We start from the raw sequence: 20,382 nt of genomic DNA on the forward strand, positions 1-20,382 counted from the left end.
GAGCTCATTTCCATGCCTACTCTGGAGTATTTTCATACGGATAAGAGGGCCACAATACTCCAATTGGTCGGACTTTGTCAAGGCGGCAGGAATAGAAGAATAACTACTCAGATAAGGATCTTTGCCTTCAAGATTATAAGGAGAAATTATTGCTCACTGTCCATATGCTTTAGAAGGAAATCACAAGTGTATTCTTTATACAAAACCATTATGTGGTCATCTATATTACGAACTATTCTCACCAGATTCATATGGAATGGCACTCATGGAGGCAGTTGAACCAAAGCTATCTATCAGTATGCCTAACTATGGCTTAGTAGTTTTAGTGCATCCACAGCCACTTTTGGCTTTTTCTCTCTTATGTTCCTGCTTGTACTACTGAACATAATGTCAACTAATAAGCTTTTGTATTGCATTGAACTCGATGTTGCCTTACTTGTGGGCCTGGTTAGTTTTTATAATCTCATAACTTTGTTAAACTCGATGATGTTACACTTTTGAAATGTTTATTCTTTTCCATGAACCAGCAAATCGTTTCCTGTTACATGTGCTAAACTTGCTTTCCTACTAATGCATCATGCGATTTGATCTTCTACTATTTGGCCATATCGGTTGGACCGGCACCCTCGCGCCAATGCGCGTTGCCGATCTAGTCAGAAATTAACGTGTGTGGAAGAAGCGCCCGCTTGCACTATCCACGTAGGATCAACTACCAAACAAAAAAGGTACGCATAAGTGTTAAGGATTAATTAAATCCTAATAATCAATGCTTAGGTCGGTTGTTTAGTTTAGCAACCGCCAGTTACCGACTATGTAATTACCGCCTCTGTACATGGGTATAAATACCCTATTCTTCAGTCAATGCAGTTACTGTTCAATCCATTCGTTCCTCTCTCTCTTTTTCTTCTTTACACGTTATCAGCACGATAGTGTCTAGTGATGATAATATCACAATCATTATAGGGCTGGTATCCCAGGAGCCCGAATGGAAAACCTTACCGATCCATATAACATTGAAGTTCTTCCTGGTCAAGTGCAAGAGACCCGTATTCGGGGACATATGACTACTATCTCTAAAGTTCTTCGTGCTGGACCATAAGAGGATTGCAGCCAAGGATATAAAGTGCTCATCTACGGCTGTATGTGTCATAATCTCTACTGATGACAGTATCATGATAATTATAGGGTTTGTATCCCAGGAACCCAATGAAAAAACCTATTGATCCATATTACATTAAAGCTCTTCATGGTCAAGTGCAAGAGATCCATATTCGGGGTACATATGGTGATGTACCAGACACATTGGTTCAAAGTGCTATAAAGATCCAATTGAAACGCAGAAAGCATTTAAAGTCCTTCGTGATCAAGCGCTTAAGCACCGGTCATGTTGAATCAAAGTCCTTCGTGACCGGGCATTTAAGCTGCGTACCATTGACCTACAAAGGCCCAATTGAAACACCAAAAACAAATATATCAAAGTGATATGGCAAAAATCTTGCTAAAATCCTTCAGTTTCGAGGTAAAAAGACTATTGGACTTTCTCAGTTGCTTTGTAATGTATTTGTGATAGTATTTTTTCTGTTTGTAGCCAGCAAGTTTGCTGCTACTAGGTTGTGGTTAGTAGTGCATTGCTTCTGATAGTGTGCTTGGTGTAAATACTTGAAGTACTAATGTGCCCACTATTGTTGTTTCATGATGCTCAACTGAATAATGTCGGCTGTTTGACAGCAATGTGTCTATTTTTGCTGCCGTATATTATGTGATTCAGTTTGCACAAACAGTTTCTATGGCAAATGAATTGTTTTTGGTAAAATAAAATAAATTGGTAGCAACATCATAATATGAACAACAGCAACCATAAGTAGATTTTGCCGAAATGAACATCAAAGGTTCAATTTGAGTTGCACTTGTACTGAAATAAGTACCGTGGCTAACTTTACACATCCTCATAACATTTCTGAAATTACATATTCACTACTTGGCCACAAAAATGAACCTAATTTCTGACAACAAAAGAACACCTACAACACCAATTTCATCTTTCGAAACAGCACAACAAAAGAAAGCCTACAACATCTTTCGTAACGCCAATTTCATCTTCCAACAACAAAATGAACATTCTTATCGAGCACGAAATTCTCTCATGGCCTGAAAGGCCACACTTAGTACACTTTGGGACTTTCCTTTGTGTCTTTGTTAGACCTCCCTTTGAGGGGTATCATGATGCGATTTGGCCCCTACCCTCTGCAAATAGAACAAAACTTTGATCTTCCCTTGCTGACATTCTCATAACCTAGCTTTGCTCTTGCGTTCATTGGCCTACTTCGACCCCTCTTGCGTGGTACTACATTCATTGAGCTTGATAGAATAGTTGCTCCTGGTATGACAGGCATATCTTGGTCATGCAGTTCAGTTGCGACCTCATCTTGTAACCCAAGCCACCCTACAACCATCAGCCACCAATAGGTTTCCTATAACAATTTCTACACATATGATTTCACGAGTCAAAGACCCTGCATATTTCGGAGTTGTTAACAATAATGCAAAGAAAAATAATCCTGGAAAATATTGTCAGAATGTGCACATCACTCTGATGTGGGTTTAGAAGTACTTGCTTTGCACACAACAAAGAAAGTTTGCTCCAAAGAATATCGATTTTCTCCAAAGAGTAAACCTTTTAGCATAAATAAATGATGTCTTTGGAAAATGTATTACTTTACATGTCAATTATGAAAATTAGTAACCGACAATGCTAAAAAAATTGGAATATAAGTTTGACTGAAAACAAGCAGTTGCTAGCGATTATATATTTGACTGAACACAAACGCCTCGTTGAATGATTACTGGGCACAATTAGAAATTTGAATCATGTACTGTTTGCCATCCTCGACAACCCCATACTATGTACAATTAATATTTATGATCACCGATAAGCGACATATTTTGTAACATCATGGGCTCATGCTATAAAAATTCGTATGTTGCTGCCGATGGTTTTGAAATCTATCGAACTACTCCGCAATAACAACAATCAGCTCCAAAGAATCAAACTTTTGACAGCAATAACTGATCACTATATCAAATTTCCTTGCTATAGATGTCAATGCCCATGGTCAATTTCAATTGACAGTGCTGAATTAATCTTCAGACTACTATTTTACTGAAAACACTTGCCTAGTCGAATCATTCCTCCACTCAATTGTTGTTTACTGTACAAGTCAATGCCCACTATAATTTCCAACTGAGAAAGCTTATAAAATTCAGGCCCAGACTACTATTTTACTGCAAGCACACGCCCAGTTCAATCGTTTTAGGAGTGCGACAGAGAGATAATACCTTCCCAACCACGGAGTTGGAAGGCCAGAAGTCTGGCGTGGCCTCCGGAACTTCAGATTCTGCGTCGCTAGCAGATTTCTCTCCATCTTGGCTTGAGGACAAAGAAGCGACGTGTAGGAACACTCGCCGCCGTCTTCCTCCTCTGGCGATCTCCGACCTGGGACGTACTCCAAGGGTTATGAACAAAAGCTGTCCACGGACACCGCACGAGAGATTGTAGGCTTTGCCCGATCTGCGTAATTTCTCATGGCCTTCTCCAAAGCACTTTTCCTTCCCAATAATGAGGCGCGGTGGTCGGGTATCTTGCCGAGTCAGACTCTACATATATTTGAGATGTTAACCGCAATTGGAATGAAAACAAATCTTTCTAATATAATTAAAATGTGCTCATCACTCTGACTTTGATTCATAAGTAGCTGCAGTGTTTTGAATACTGTATGCGTAGATATATGTAACAACTAATGCTCCAAAATAATTAACCGTGTAGCATTAATAGGTATGCTGCTCATAAAAATGTCTTAATGCACATGCCGATGCCAATATCGACGGTATAAATGCCTGCAAAAAAGGCGGCAAAGTCTGACCATAAAATGTACTATAACCAAGAGCGGAGTTTATGATTCCTTGACACAAATCGAAAATTGTATCATATACTGCACCCCAAATAGACATGTTTATGATCGCTGATCATAACGGGAGGTCTTGTAACATCAACCGACAACTCCTCAATAACAAAAATTCTGCTCCAAAATAAACAAACTTTTGACTGCAATCAACTGAACATGATAAAAAAAATCTCATGTTCATGTCAATGTCCATGATAAAGATTGAACTGGTGATGCTTCCCTAATGTTGGCCCAGAAAATTATTTTACGTGTACAACACGGGCCTAGATGTCCACGTTCATTAATCCCAAAACTAGAAACAGAACACGTTACTGGCCGTTCTAATTTCGGCCTGCCCAGAATCCTCAAATCTTCATCAAGCCAAAAACTTTATTGAAAAAACAGGACTAGTTCCCTGAAAGTTGTATTCACAGAGGGAGGATCGATTGAGCTAGTACCTTTGAGGCCACAGAGTTGGAGTGCGTTGCGATTCAGATGGGGGTTCTCTGTGACTGTCGGTGTTGTCAATATCTGGGACATGAACTTGAGATGCAGAACTTGAGGAAGGAGAATCGGTAACGCCATATGTCCCTCTGCCCCCACACTCGTCGTCCTCCTCCCCTTCCTCTAGCAATGCCAGATCTGGGACGCCCTCATGGACATGGCAAGATTCAGATTTGAGGAATTTGCCGGAGAAGACAAAGAAAGAAACAGAGGATCTTGTGAAACCTGAATAGGAGATCCGTGAATGACTCCCCACCGAGATTCATTGGTGAATCATGAAGAAATCTTGAGATCCAGGCGCGGCGATGGGGAGGACGTGGTTCTGCCGGTCGATGCAGCTGCAGCTACGTCGAATTTTGAATTGCATCCGGCTTGGGTGGATGGGGCAGCCTGGTCACGGGGTAGTGGACGGGGAGGTAGGCGAGTACGCTAGGCGCGAGCGTAGGTAGGATGCCAGATACGATAGGACGTGTATTCACTTCGTATGGCGCTAAGAAAACTGAAATAGCCGAATCCGGATAGGGCCATGTGGGCCAGGCTAGCGCCAATCCACAGGTGCAGCGACGGCTCCGATACTGGTTGCGCGCGCAACCAGTTAGGAAAGGCCTTATTCGCTTTCCGCCGGGGAAGCTCCCTCGCTTGTGGGCGGTGGCGAGGGAGGAGGAGGAGGACGGGGAGAGGAGGCCGTTGAGGTGTGCCGGGAGGGAGCCGCTGCTGCCCCCGCCGCCGCCGCCGTTCCGGTCCAGCACGGACAGCCACGCCTTCCTCCAGCCGGCCATTGTGCCTGGTTAGCGATCGCCGATCACTCGCTCACTCACTCCAGTGCTCTACTGGTCAGTGTGACGGTTAGCAACTGCCGGCAGGAGTGGATCTCGATGGGCAGGCTCAGAGTTTATGGAGAAAAGTCCGCTATGGACCAGTTGGGCCCAAATCCACGCGGACCGTTGCCGTCAGCCGGGTCTAGCCCACAAATATCTCGACCCACCTGGTCCCTCGCTTCCTAGGGTTCGTTCGCCGCCCGCAATGGCCCACCCAGCCCGCGTGTATATAGATGATCGTACCGATGAATGTCGCATCGCATCGCCATTCCAACTGACCAGGCGCCTGCCTCCGCCACCTTTGCGAGGTGTCCACCATGGCCTGCGGCGGCGGCGGCGGCATTTTCAGCCTAGCGCTGGGCTACGTCGTCAACGAGTTCTTCGTCCAGGGCCTCGCCAACAAGTAATGCTCAACCCCCCCCCCCCCCCCCCCCCCTCCAAAAGAATGAGACCAACCGAAAGGCTAACCCTCGTTGGCATTTTTATAAGAGAAACTCCACGAGCACCGCGCATCTGAGCCAGGACTCGAACTCGGGTGAGCTGGCACAGGGTGCAGCAAGCTCTTACATACATGCTACCAGGGGCGGAGCCAGCCCAGCGAGACGCCCCGGGCCCCAGGCTTGCTACACTGCCGCTACAGTGTCAAACAGTGCCTGAGAAGCTACAATCAAAAAGGAATTCCTCCCCACGCCCGGGGCCCAGGCCCCCCCGGCCTGGGTCCTGGATCCGCCACTGCATGCTACTGTTATTGATTTGTTCGAGCATGTACTAGGAATAAGGTCAAATTTTTATTTTGGAGTGCACGTAGTTGACGGTGATGAGCCTTTACAGACCTGTAATGATTCTTGGGAGCATGATCGCTTGATTCAAAGACCATCTAAGGGACTGAGTCGTTATAGTAAACCAATGGGGCAGAGTTGAGGTGTCATGTGAATTCTGTTTCCTGAGCTATTGGCTTTGATAGTCTAGTTATGTTTGATTTGTCTCGTTGAAACTGACGTAGGCATGGCAACAGTGATGAGTTCTTACAGACCTGTAATGATTCTTGCGGAAATGATCGCACAGTTCAAAGAACATTTAAGGGACTGAGTTGTTATGCAACGTTTGCATTACATTTGTGTGCTGTGTTTCATTTCCTATTTGCCCAACAGTTACTTTATGTGTTTGTGTCCTTTCTCTTGTCTGACTATGAGCTGGTATTCAGTTTGATTTTTCATGGCAACAATGACTCAATGAGAGTATTAGCAGACTTGTAATTATTCTTACGGGAATAATCAGAAGATTCAAATCACATCCAAGGGATTGAGTTGTAATGGAGAATTTGCACTAGTTTTCTGGTATAGTACGTGTTGTTCTTTGTCTGACTATATTTAAGGTTGTGTTGCCCCCTTCAACAAAATCAGTATTTCGCTCACATCTGATAGCCTTGATCGCACCCTTTATCTGGACAATGAACACATTATTGTGTTCCCCATTGTTGAAGGAAACTGTCTGAATTGTTACGGAGGACGGTTTAGATTTATATTTGGTCTCGTTCGTCGTAACTGGCATTTGTTTGCCTTGCCGACTACCCAAATTTGAGTCCATCTATCACATTATCTTATTGGTTTGGTGTTTTAGTTTGTTTGTTGGGCCGATGATTAAACTAAACTAATAGACAAGCATATGTCTCAACTCTCTTCATGTGGAAAGCATAATTATTATTTTTTTGGCGGTGCTACGGCGGGCTTACGCCAGCCTGAACCATTTTCATTATATATAAGAGAAAGATACAAGACATCAGGTACAACAGAAAGCACAAGAAAGAACAGAAGAACCAGAAAAGAACTACGACAAGAAGCCAACACCAAGAACTTAGCACCCAACACCAGTAGTTGGACCGAGATGAGCGGAAGCAAGCTTTATTGAATCAATTGAAAGGAGATCCGTCACCGAGAAGACATAGAGAAGAAGTTGCCGGCTGCCCTGCGATCACACTGCACCTTGAAGAGCTAGGAAGTCGCAACCACCGTCGAAGGGCATCCCACTGCCTAGCCACGTCGTGACAAAGAGCCACAGACCGTGCCGAAGGGCAGTGTTCCACCGAGACAGGCCCTGCACCTCCTCTAGGCCACACCACGGCCACCATCAAAAATAGAGAGAACCAAAGCACTATGCCAGGCAACAAAGCCTCGGACACCGTCGAAGGGCACCGAACACCGAGACCTCATCGTCGCCACGAGCCCCCAAGAGATAGGCCAACCATCAGCACCGAGGTGACCAAGGGATTGGTCGCCGCCACAGATCACTTCCATCGCCACCACCCTGCACACCAACAACCCAACAAACACTCCAATCCAGACATCAAGCTGCCAACCGCGGATCCGTGGCCCCCAAAAACAACGCCCCCAAGGGGGAGAAACGACATCGAGATGCCGTCGTCGTCCGATCCAGAGATGGATCTGAGGCTTTCGCCCGGGGCACACGATTAAGAGGGTACAGTAGCTTCTCGATGACGCCTTCAAGAAGGGAAACGGCGCCCGAAGGCGTCGCCGTCATCGTTGCCGACAAGATCGACATAGGCTTTCGCCTAAAGCATCCCGTTCCCGTCATCTTCGTTGAGGCTGGCCGATGTGCCCAGCAGCCCGAGACCTCCCCGCCCTCTTACCAGTCCACGGCAAGCGTCCCCACTAGGACTAGCATGAGGCTCCGTTGACACAGAAGCTCACCTCGAGCACCTGCACAACCAGAGTCAGGTCGTTGTCGGCTGCCACCTGCATTCAAGCCCTTGCCGTCATCCACACCCCACCACCACCGTAGTCAAACTCTGTCGACGGCATCCAACGCCGACCCCCTGGTCGTGGCCACGAACGTCAGTTGGCCGGGGGAGTTCAGGAAAAGCAGATCTGGGCGCGAAGAGCATCCCAGACCGGCTAGACTGCATCCCCGCACAACCACGCAGCATGTGCGCGCACACCACGCCGCCCAACACCTCTGCCCTTCGCCACCTGCAAGCCGGCGCCGCGCCTGACCGGCTCGCTGGATCCAGATCCAGGTCACCAGGTCCATCGGCCGCCACGCTGCCGCTGCACAGCCGCCCGCCACCGCCTCGCATCCAGCACCCTGAGGCAGCCCGCGCCGGATGAGACCGCCGCCGGCAGAGGGCCTCGCATCGCCGAGCCCTGCTTCCTGGATGAGAGAGACGCCCCGCTGCCGCCGTCCCTGGGTCCAGCGCGAACTTTGCCAGCGGAAGCCTTTGGCGGCAGCGAGACGGGAAGGGGCGAGGGGGAGGGGTGGTGGCGGCGCTAGGTTTTTGCCCCCGAGTCGCCAGAGCTAGGCGACGCGGGGGGGGGGGGGGGGGGGGGGGATTCCCGTCGGAAAAGGTCAAACTCTGTTTTTCTTTGTACTTCCTTTTATCGGTCTGCAAGTTCGGGTGATGATCACAAGTTCATAGTTCAAATGGCCAAACTGTGATTATTTGAACAAAACAGTCTTCCGCTCCTAGCTGATGAGCTTTGTCTGCCTGTTCAATTTTGATTGAATTTGTATTTGAGAAATCATAACCTAGCAAGTTAAATTATTTTAACTCGATCAAGGATACTGAAGAGGACATGCTATGTGAACAATTCCATGCGAGCTGTGCCACATAGCCAAGGATTTCATTTGGATGAGTTGCCTTGCTACTTCTGATGCATATAAAGACGAGTTGGTGTAAGCAATGAATTTTCAAGAGGATGATGATTTCATATTTGTCGCCCTAGTCTTAGGGTCCGCTTCGATGTATCTGTGCTGATTGACATACTTCTGAATCTGACTCTGTAAATGAATATTTTGATATTTATTTTTAAAATTGTGATTGCCTTATTAGCTCCTCATTAACTGGTGTGGGTTTGTGTTCTGTACTTTGGATGAGGCGGAGCTTGTTTGAGTTTTTCTTTCTTGTGATCTTATTAAATTTTACTCTAATGTTCAGGAACCAAACTCTTGCATGCCTTATGAAGTATTTTTATCTGCTTTGTTTAGATACCATAGTTTCTTTGTTCTTGATTTCTGTTTATTTTTTTAACTGCCTGGTTGTGCTGTTGTTTCTGAGTAAGGTGTTTTTTTTTATCTTTTTTATTTACATACCACTCCTCTCTTGAACAAATCCACACCTGCTATCTAGCAGTGAGTGGGAATAAGACGAGCTGTGGCACTTTGTCAATAATTTATTTGGCTGAACTGCTTTAAACTTCTGCTGCTTTTAACGATTGTACTAAAGATGCTTTAGTGTCAGCATTGAATATCCAAGAGGATGATGATTTCATATTTGTCGCCCCAGTCTTAGGGTCCGCTTTGGTGTACCTGTGCTGATTGACTTTTGAATCTGACTCTGTAAATGAAATTTTTCATATTCCTTCAATATCGTGATTACTTTATGTCCTCATAAGCTGGTATGTGTTTGTGTCTGCTTTGGTCTTCTCCCACTTGAAGATGGCAATGATTAGCTTGAGAAGCTCAGTTATGATGAGCCCCAGGAGGAATGTTTCACTGGTTATCAGATGAAAGGATATAACAATGATGCCATGCCAGTAGAACACAAATGTATATCTCGTGGCATACAATTCAAAAGTTGGCTTTTACAGGGCCATGGAGCTTGTTGAGATTTTCTTGTGTCATCTTGTTATATTTTACTCTGATGTCAAGGAAGCACTCTTAGCTTTGTTTAGCCACCTTAATTTCCCTTGATATCCGTTAGTTTTATTTTACTTGCCTTGCTGTTTGTTCTGAGTAGGATGATTTTTTTACTGTGTAGCCGTGCCTTCCAGAGGTTTGCTGTGAGGACCAACAAGACTTTCGAGAATCTCTCATCTAGAGGTAATGTTGCTCATTTAATGTTTCACCAATTTCGGTTGAATATCAGTCTGAGAATTTCTTGGCAGAACATTCGCATCACTGTTTTCTATAGTGAATTTGTATATGAAGTCATTTTCTTTGTGATAGGATATTTGTATACTAAATTAATTTCATTTTTCTGTTATATAAAGAGGCAATACGACATACTCCCTCTGTAAAGAAATATAAGCGCGTTTAGATCACTACTTTCGACACGTTTGGTTCAGGACTGGTAACGTTTTTAGATGTGTAATCAGGATGCAGTGTATTAGGCTGGAGATTGGAGTTGGAGAGAATAATTGTTGCCTTGATTACCTCAGATACAAAGTACAACACTTATACAAGGAAGGAGAGCACTCATGCCCTACAAAATAGGCACGCAAGCCCTGGCATGGTGCGATCCACAATTACAGGAGAGTTACAACAATAATCCCGTTACACATGATGTACAAATGTCTAACACCCCCCCTCAGCCGGAACTCCGTTGGCAAGGACGTTGAGGCTGCTCCCGAAGTCATGAAAGACCGGCGACGGCAGTCCCTTGGTGAAGAGATCAGCAAACTGAGAAGAAGAGGGTCCAAATTTTCCTTTTAGCAATCCTTACATTAGAAGTGGCGCGTCTCGTGATTAAATCACGAATTACAAATAGTTGAAAAAGCTTTATTGCTATCTCTAGAGGTAATCCACATTGATGTAATGAAAGCGAAGGACCCACAACAATGACAGAACGCCCCGAGTAATCGACCCGTTTCCCAAGCAGAGTCTCGCGAAACCTTCCCTCTTTACCTTCAATTACATCTGAAAGTGATTTGTATACTTTATTGTGACCATCCCTCGTCGGTTGCCCGCGGGACCCACTATCAAGAAGCATGGAGGACCCGGACTTCGCCAAGTGCCACGCGATCTCGGACGAAGTGTAGGTCTATCTCAACATGTTTAGTGCGTTGATGCTGAACGGGATTACATGCAAGGTAAGAGGCACTGATGTTATCACAATAAACCACTGTGGCACGCCGAGGAGGATGTTTGAGCTCATGAAGAAGTTGACGGAGCCAACAAGCCTCGGCCACACAATTAGCCACGCCACGGTACTCGGCTTCGGCGCTGGAGCGAGAAACAGTGGGCTGTCTCTTGGAGGACCATGAAATGAGGTTGGACCCAAGAAACACACAAAACCCTGAGGTCGAGCGGCGCGTGTCCGGGCACCCGGCCCAGTCGGCGTCAGTGTAGGAAACAAGATCATGCGAAGAAGAGCGATAGAACTGAAGGCCATAGTGGGAGGTGCCTTGCAAGTATCGTAGTATCCTCTTGATGAGCTGCATGTGGGTGTCCCGCGGCTCATGCATGAACAAACACATCTGTTGGACAGCATAAGCAATGTCCGGACGTGTGAGGGTAAGATATTGAAGCGCGCCGGCAAGACTACGATAGTGAGTAGGGTTGGAAAGAACAGAGTCGGCGGTGGAAGATACTTTGGAGCTAGTATCAATGGGGGTGGACACCGGTTTGCAATTTAACATCTTTGCTCTCTCTAGAATCTCCAAGGCATATTGTTGTTGACAAAGGAAAAGACCAGAAGCATTGGGGGTCACATTGATGCCAAGAAAGTGGTGTAGAGCACCTAAATCAGACATAGAGAATTCGGATTTGAGAGACCGAATGAGGAGCTCTAGGGTGGTGGTGGAGTTGGCAGTGAGAATAATATCGTCGACATAAACCAACAAGTATGCAATGGTGGAACCACGGTGGAGAATAAAAAGTGAGGTGTCACTTTTGGAAGCACAAAAACCAAGAGAGAGCAAAAAGGACCGAAAGCGAAGAAACCATGTACGTGGTGCTTGTTTAAGACCATAGAGGGACTTCCGAAGAAGACACACATGGTTCGGAAAGGATTTGTCGACAAAGCCCGCCGGTTGAGAGCAATACACCGTTTCATGGAGATCACCATGCAAGAAGGCATTCTTGACATCAAGTTAATGGATGGGCCATGCTTGCGAGGTGGCAATACTGAGCACAACACGGATAGTAGCGGGTTTGACCACCGGGCTGAAGGTTTCATCATAGTCCACACCCTCACGTTGGGAGAAGCCACGCACCACCCAACGTGCTTTATAGCGTGCCAAAGAACCGTCCATGTTGAACTTGTGGCGAAAGATCCATTTCCCCGTGACCACATTGACACCTGCAGGCTTAGGCACCAAAGACCAAGTAGAGTTGTTCATTAAAGCGTTAAATTCATCTACCATAGCTTGTTGCCAATGAGGATCCTTGAGAGCAGTCTTGTAGGTAGGAGGAATTGGGGAGATAGCCGGTGAGGTAGAATCTACAAGGAAGAGGCGCTTGGGCATGCAAAAACCTGACTTGGCACGGGTGGACATGGAATGGTTATTTTTGGTAGGAGCTATGGGAATGGCACGCGGTGGAAGGCGTGGAAGCGGCATGGTTGGCGGTGCGGAAGACGAGGAGGATCTGGTGGGGCTCGCAGGAGAGGGGACCGGGCCGACAGGCGCGGAAGGCGAGGAAGATTCGCTGCGGGTGGATGGTTCGCCGCTGCGTGTGGGCGCAGGCTCGGAGGTGGATGGCGTCAGGGGGGAACTGGGCATAGTGCACGGGCCAGGGGAGGTGGAAGCGGGCGCGCGGTTGGCTGGGGAACGCGTGGCGGCAGCGGATGGGGTGGGAGAGTCGCGACGCGGCGTGTGGGGCGGGGGGTGCATGATCCGAGTGGATCAGATGGGGCCCGGGCGCGGCTGGCGGGGGGAGATCTGTTTCGGGATCCGCGGTGACAGGGCTGGTAGGTGAGATCCGCATGCTGGGATTGTCTGTGGACGTGGGTGTTTGTGACATGCATGTGGGTGGCATATATGGAAATACCGTTTCGTCGAAAATAACGTGCCGGGAAACTATAACACGGCGAGAGGTGAGATCGTAACAACGATATCCCTTGTGTTCGAGGGGGTAGCCCAAGAAAATACACCGAGACGAGCATGGGGATAGTTTGTGGTCGGTGGTGGCATATAGGTTTGAAAAACACAAACAATCAAACACACGGAGATGATCATACGAGGGATGGGAGCCGTGGAGAAGGTAGTATGGCGTATAGTCATTGATGGCACAGGAGGGCCTTCGGTTGAGAAGGTATGTGGCTGTGTGTAATGCTTCTACCCAGAATGGTGGTGTGAGGTGGGCTTGGAAAAGAAGGGAGCGGACGATATCATTGGTAGTGCGGATGAGTCGTTCGGATTTTCCATTTTGAGGCGAAGTGTGTGGGCAGGAGAAACGGTAGGCAATGCCGTTGGAGGAGAAGAAGGCACGAAGGGAAGAGTTGATGAACTCACCGCCATTGTCACATTGCATGCTTTTAATCACTACGCCGAATTGTGTATGAACAAATGTAAAGAAACGTTGGAGAACGGTGGACGTGTCAAGTTTGTTACGTAAGGGAAACGACGAGGAGAAGTGAGTGTAATCGTCAAGAACAATTAAGTAGTATTGAAACCCAGAAAAGCTTACAACAGGCGAGGTCCACAAGTCGCAATGAATTAAATCAAAGGGAGCATAAGATTTATTTAGAGAGGAAGGGAAAGGAAGCCTAGGTTGTCTACCCAGCTGACAAGCAGTACATGGAGTGTGCGGTGGATTATTGCAAGTGCTAAGAAAATCTTTGGCTAATGAAGTAAAGGAGTGCGCGTCGGGATGCCCAAGCCGGCGATGCCATATGTCCGACATGGAAGTGGTGGCGGTGAAGGCAGTAGGCCATGGCGAGTTGCTGCCGAAGAGTGGGTATAGGCCATCGAAACTAGTGGAGATCAGGAGCACCTTCCGTGTTCATAGGTCCTTCACAAGGAAACCAAATGGGTAAAACTCAATAGAACAAAAATTGTCACGAGTGAATTGCCTAACAGATATAAGATTGGTAACGATGGAGGGAGAGACAAGTACATCATTCATGTTTAAAAGAAGAGGGAGCGAGAGTAGTAGAACCAGATGCAGTAATAGGAAGAGAATGACCATTGCCAACAAGCATAGAAGATGGAGTAGAATGATTTAAAGAAGAACTAGACGAGGTCAAGATACCTTGGTTGCCGGTGATGTGGGAGGAGGCGCCGCTGTCGAGGAACCATTCATTGGATGGGGTGGTGGCGTGGTGACCACCGTGACTGTAGGCGGCGTTCAGCATGGCGAAGTGGTCCCATGAGGGCGGCGGGGGAGGGTAGTACATCGCCGGCGAGTAGTGGGCGGCGGGAGGCGGGGCAGCCGTGTGCTGGACAGGGTAGGCATGCGCATGCGAGCCCGGGCGCGGCCCGAGGACGCCCGCCGCGTTGGGGGGCACCCAGCCGGAGCGCGTAGAGGGGAGAGCCATCCCATAGGGCGCGAAGTAGCCGGTGAAGGGCGCCATGGGACTGGGAGGAGCCGCAGACTGCCCACGCCCGTTGTAGTCGCCGCGGCCGCGGCCGCCGCGCCCACAACCACGCCCACGCCCGCGGTCTCTACCATCGCCTTGGCGGTCGCCGCGGCCACGGGCAGGGGGATGCGGCGAGGGGCCCGTGGGGCGCTCATGGCCACGATCACCGGAGCGGTCCCCGCGTGAACCACCGGTGCTCGAGCTGCTGCCCGTAGAAGAGCCCCCGTTGTGGAGGGCAAACACCGAGGCGCTTTCCTCAGCAGAGCATTGCGCCATGGACTCCTCGGCCAGGGTGACGCGGGAGAGCACGACGTCGAACGGCAGGCCCTGATCGCCGAGAACCACACGGATGGTGTCGAGGCATTTGTCAAGGCCGTGAAGGAACTGGGTGGTGAGATCAACCTCGATGACGGCGTGCTCAATGTCGGCAAGGCCATCGGTAAGGAGTTTCATGCGACGTGCGTACTCCTAGACAGAGAGATCGCCCTTCTTGAGGTTGTGATATTGCCTGTTGAGGATCATGAACCGGGCAGCACGGTTGGAGAGGAAGTAATCACGGATCTTTGTCCAGATGGCAAACGTGGTGGTGGCGCTGACGACATGATCCACCATGGCGTCAGAGAGAGTGGCGTAGATCCAAAGGGCAACATGAGCATCAAGCTCTAGGTAGGCGGCATCGGCGTTGGGCGGCGGGGGATGCTCGATGAGATGAGTGACGCTGTAGCGAACGAGGACCATGAGGAAGAAAGACTTCCACTTATGATAGTTGTGGTCAGCAGGGTTGAGGAGGAATTTTATGTGGTTGGTGATGTGGTCACGGTAGATGGGGAGGAGAGATGCCGGGGTGGATGCCGGAGGGGGCGCTGGAGCGGTGGAGGAGAAGAGAGGGGCGAAGCGCGATCCAGAAGATGCGGAGGCGCCAGGTGAGTTCATACCGAAGACGAAGGAGGGAGAGGAGGCCGCGGTGGTGTCAGCGGTGGGCGCCGTGGAGGAGAGGGAGCCCGGCGAGGTGGCGGCGCTGGTGTTCGCGGAGGAGGGCGGCGAGGCCATGGGGAGGTCCTGGTGTTTGATACCAAGTTGGAGAGAATAATTGTTGCCTTGATTACCTCAAATACAAAGTACAACACTTATACAAGGAAGGAGAGCACTCATGCCCTACAAAATAGGCACGCAGGCCCTGGCATGGTGCGATCTACAATTACAGGAGAGTTACAACAATAATCCTGTTACACATGATGTACAAATATCTAACAATTGGGTGATTACTTGATGTGTTTGGTTCAACAAAGGGTTGATTCCCCAAACCAGAGCGTCCAGAAAAGAAGCAGGAGAAGGGAGAGGCCCGACCTGCATGCTTGCTTGCAACAGAGAAGGGGGAAGTCCGGCCAGCATGGCTGCTCGCGATGGGATTGGGAGACGTCGGTGGCAAGCGTGGCTGCTAGCGACAGAGAATGGGAAGGTCCGACCAGAGTTGCTGCTAATGAACTCGTGAGTCGTGACAGAACAGAGGGAGGTCCTGCCGGTGCTGCCGCTCGTGGTAGGGATGGGGGGAGGTGGCGTCACTGCTCGTGGGGGGAAGAGGGGAGGTGGCGTCACTGCTCGTGGCAGGGAAGGGGGGAGAGGGTCCAGACGGCATCGCTGCTCGCGGCAGAGAAGGGGAAAACCAGGCTGCCGAAGAGAGAGAGAGAGAGAGAGAGAGAGAGAGAGAGAGAGAGAGAGAGAGAGAGAGAGAGAGAGAGAGTCCTGGTGGAGGCGAGACTGACGAGCGGAGGAGGGCTTCGATCGAGCGTTTTCGGTTTCCGCGGGGTACATCCCGTTTTGGGCTTTATGAAGCGATGTATCGGATTACGCAGCGATTGAAACCAACCCAGTCCGTACCAAACGCTGGTAACGTATTCGCTAAGCGGTGTAATCGGAAGACGGTCGAAAATTGCCGAACCAAACGCGTCGTTTGTGTTTCATTTAAACGCTCTTATATTTCTTTGTTGTGGCATCACCAGTTACACATTATTTGAATATGTGGTTCTGATTTTAATGCCTTATTTGCGCTAACATTAAACTGGTAATTTTTGCTTCTCACTCGACAATTAAACAAATGAGGGAGGTGTCAGAGCAAATTAAGGATCCTCGTGGGCATGATAATGTGAGTTAAACCAAACCTTGACGTGGTTCACTGTTGTGGTTGTTTGAAATGCTGCAGGTTACTGAATAGATCTTTGTTTGCAGGGCTTCAAGCAGTGATGCCGACTCCTAGGCGTACAATCCTGCTATCAGCGTTCCCGGTCATCTTATCTTAGTTTTGGATGCCATCCTCAAGTGACCATTGTATAAAATCTGAATCCTCAAGTAGCATTATTCTACTCCTTGGCTGAGCCTCAGTTCTACAAATTTCTATGCTGAAACAAATTACTATGTGGCCTGCCGGAACAAATTCTAGTGAGGTATTCTCCTTGGCTAGCCTCAGTTCTTCAAATTTATGTCCTTGGCTGCCAAATCTATAACAGTGACTATGTTGATATCCAAGAAAAAATATCATCGTGTTCATTTTGGAGTTTGTTCATCTGACCAGTTTAAATGTAGACGATTAGACATTTTTGGTTAGCATGCAAACAACCGTAGTACTTAATTACCTAAATTCCATACATTTAAGTGGGATTCTTCTATGGTTTTCAACCCCTCCTTTCACAAATCCATTCTCTCCACCCCACCTTTCTCCTACAGAGGTCGTTCTCCTGTTTTATTACTACTTCGTCGGACAATGTTAAGGATGCTATGGGTACACGAATAACATATCCAAAAAACATGATCTTGAAGACACTTAGCATAGGAGTAGATTAGGGCATCTAGTGCTCTGTTCAACATACTACTGACCATACTTAGCATAGAAAATTCTAAAACTTCCAAACTTAACTCATCAGAATCACAGACAGATTACCACAGGTCAGGTCTAAAGGACAGGCTAAACAACATGATATGCAAGACCAGCTCCTTGCAAGACAGATTACCACAGGTCAGGTCTGAAGGACAGGCTAAAACTTCCAAACTTAACTCATCAGAATCACAGATAGATTACCACAGGTCAGGTCTGAAGGACAGGCTAAACAACATGATATGCAAAGCTCCTTGGCTTCCAGACTTGACAGTCATCAGAATCACAGACAGATTACCACAGGTCAGGTCTAAAGGACAGGCTAAACAACATGATATGCAAGACCAGCTCCTTGCAAGACAGATTACCACAGGTCAGGTCTGAAGGACAGGCTAAAACTTCCAAACTTAACTCATCAGAATCACAGATAGATTACCACAGGTCAGGTCTGAAGGACAGGCTAAACAACATGATATGCAAAGCTCCTTGGCTTCCAGACTTGACAGTCATCAGAATCACAGACAGATTACCACAGGTCAGGTCTGAAGGACACACTAAAACATGGACGAGCTACTTGGCCTGAAGACTGATGCTGGAGACCTCCTTACCTGAAGAACGAGCATACTTGAGCTTTATCTTCAAATGATAAACAATACAGCAAAATGGGATTAGCCTAAAGCAATACCTGAACCCTATGGCTGGAGAGCAGAAATGCGCATTCTAATGTGCAAATGGCCTTTAATGACAAAAATACAGTTGGGGTTCATCAATTCATCCCATTCGGTCAGATACAGATCATTTACTCCAAAGGGGATGCCTGTTGTAAATGTCCTCACACGACCAAATGGGGCGTATGTTGACTGTATCTCGTTTGAACACACATTTACTCGTTTGAACACACATTTAGTCGTTTGAACACACATATATGGAGGTTAAATTCTTTTTGTATAATTCAAATACCATTTCGAAATGTTAAATTTTCCAAAAGAAAATGTTCGTGTTTCTTAAAATGTGTGCAATAATTGAAAAAATCTGTACACTACAGTAAATATGATGCTGCTGGTGACTTGTCATTAGCACACAGTTGGTGTGGTGGCTAACATGTTCCTCGCAGCTTCGCGGGCCTGAGATTCGAAACAGGGAGGCGTATTCTTCTAAAAAGAAAAGGGAGGCGTAGGTAGATATTCCCTCCGTCCGCGAATAAGTGTACTTCTAGCTTTTGTCTTAAGTCAAAGTTTTAAAAGTTTGACCAACTATATACAAAAGAGTAATAAAATATATGACATGAAATTGGTATATTATGAAAGTACATTTCAAAATAGATCTAGTGATATTAATTTAGTGTCATAAATGCTAATACTTTTCCCTATAAAATTGGTCAAAGTTTTTAAATTTTGACCTAAAACAAAAGCTAAAAATACACTTATTCATGAACGGAAGGAGTAAACCTTACCAAGAATGCACGGGCACAGGTCAACTTGGGCAGCAGCGGCATCGAAAACTTGCTATTAGAAGGCCGATGACCGTATCTTTAAAAAAAAAAAGAAAAAAAAGGCCGATGACCGTATCCTAAAAAAAAAGAAAAGAAAAAAAAGGCCGATGACCGAGCTGGTTGGTTGGCGTACGTATGTAATCCTCCTGCCGTCCAAAGGTTGGAGTTGAGGGACGCTGTGCGCAGATGGGCAGGAGATGCAGGCCATGGGAAATGTTTTTTCTTAACACAGTACAGACGCAAGCGTTTATATAAACGCGCATACACTCACCCCTATAAACGTACATACACACACTTTATTCCTATGAGCACTTTCGAGAGACTGAGCCGGCATATCATTTTGAGATTTTACGAAGTCACTGTAGACGTCTCGTAGTCGATGGGAACGTCTCCTCCCACTGAAAACGTATCGTCGGAATTCCTGAAATAAATCCAGGTTAAATGCGAACACCAGAATATGAACCTTGGTGGGTTGGGGATATCATTGTCCACCTAACCATCTCAACCAGAGGTTGGTTCGCAGCCATGAGAAATAGTTTCATGGGCAGTATGTATGTGCATGCGTGAGGAGATTATTGGCTTTCGTGAATGAGTTGGATTGGAACAAACAAATCAATCCAGGATCAGGCCGAATTACACCGGCCGCCAGCTTTGCAGTTGTGATAAAAGCGAATGGTGGCGGCACCGTCAGTGACAGTACGGAGACTAGAAATACTAGCTCACAGGGTGAAGGAAGTGAGTCCTGGTGTGTTTGTCATCTTTGTTGGGAATGCATTAATTTAAAAAAAAAATCTACACACACAAGATCTTGATGATGCATAGCAATAAGAGGGGAGAGTGTAGTCCACGTATCCTCGTAGACCGTAAGCGGAAGCGTAATGACAATGCGGTTGATGTAGTCGTATGTCTTCACGATCCGACCAATCCTAGTACCGAAAGTACGGCACCTCCGCGGTCTGCACACGTTCGGCTCGGTGAAGTCCCACGAACTCTCGATCCAGCTGAGTGTCGATGGAGAGCTTCGTCAGCACGACGGCGTGATGATGGTGATGATGAAATTATCAGAGCATGGCTTCGCTTAAGCACTGCAACGATATGACCAAGGTGGATTATGGTGGAGGGGGGCACCACACACGGCTAAAAGATCAATGATCAACTTGTGTCTCTATGAGGTGCCCCCCTCCCCCCGTATATAAAGGAGTGGATGAGGGGGAGGGTCGGCCCTCTCTATGGCGCGCCCTAGGGGAGTCCTACTCCCACCCGGAGTAGGATTCCCCCCTTCCAAGTAGGAGTAGGAGAGGAAGGAACACTACTAGAAAAACGGCTATAGCTAATATGGACATTAATGATGCACCATGTACGTGGTACGCCACTTCTATATACGAGTGGCGCACCAGATATAGGTGCGCCATTATTGGCCATATTACTAATGACGCACCTGGTTTGTGGTGTGCCATTACTAGTTTTGTCCTGGCCCCACACCCTTCCCAGACTTAGCAGTG

The 20,382-nt window shown here is 47.4% G+C and overlaps 1 protein-coding gene, 5 non-coding genes and 1 pseudogene across 6 annotated transcripts; all 7 read left to right on the plus strand.

Annotated features, from left to right (window-relative positions):
* The first annotated feature begins 5,580 nt into the window (after window positions 1-5,580).
* Window positions 5,581-16,731, plus strand: LOC147986114 (uncharacterized). Its single transcript, XM_087541882.1, has 5 exons — window positions 5,581-5,666; window positions 10,038-10,104; window positions 14,078-14,088; window positions 16,620-16,662; window positions 16,720-16,731. The coding sequence occupies exons 1-5, from the start codon at window positions 5,581-5,583 to the stop codon at window positions 16,729-16,731; spliced, it is 219 nt and encodes a 72-aa protein (XP_087398008.1).
* On the plus strand, window positions 6,071-6,158 carry LOC125541824 (small nucleolar RNA SNORD25). The gene has a single exon (XR_007297671.1). It is a non-coding gene; the product is annotated as a small nucleolar RNA SNORD25 (small nucleolar RNA).
* LOC125541822 (small nucleolar RNA SNORD25) lies at window positions 6,271-6,358 on the plus strand. Its single transcript, XR_007297669.1, has one exon. It is a non-coding gene; the product is annotated as a small nucleolar RNA SNORD25 (small nucleolar RNA).
* Window positions 6,481-6,575, plus strand: LOC125541829 (small nucleolar RNA SNORD25; annotated as a pseudogene).
* Window positions 8,667-8,759, plus strand: LOC125541883 (small nucleolar RNA snR60/Z15/Z230/Z193/J17). The gene has a single exon (XR_007297723.1). It is a non-coding gene; the product is annotated as a small nucleolar RNA snR60/Z15/Z230/Z193/J17 (small nucleolar RNA).
* Window positions 8,973-9,059, plus strand: LOC125541973 (small nucleolar RNA U31b). The gene has a single exon (XR_007297762.1). It is a non-coding gene; the product is annotated as a small nucleolar RNA U31b (small nucleolar RNA).
* Window positions 9,533-9,615, plus strand: LOC125541970 (small nucleolar RNA U31b). The gene has a single exon (XR_007297758.1). It is a non-coding gene; the product is annotated as a small nucleolar RNA U31b (small nucleolar RNA).
* Window positions 16,732-20,382: the final 3,651 nt, after the last annotated feature.

This window comes from Triticum urartu, chromosome 2A (genome assembly GCF_056163025.1).
Source record: "Triticum urartu cultivar PI428250 chromosome 2A, HENAU_Tu73, whole genome shotgun sequence".
Classification (NCBI taxonomy): Eukaryota; Viridiplantae; Streptophyta; class Magnoliopsida; order Poales; family Poaceae; genus Triticum; species Triticum urartu.

Coding starts and splice junctions, on each gene's coding strand:
- LOC147986114 (XM_087541882.1), top strand. CDS start 5,581: ATGGCCTGCGGCGGCGGCGGCGGCATTTTCAGCCTAGCGCTGGGCTAC. Junction 5,667..10,037: donor GTCCAGGGCCTCGCCAACAA/GTAATGCTCAAC, acceptor TTTACTGTGTAG/CCGTGCCTTCCAGAGGTTTG.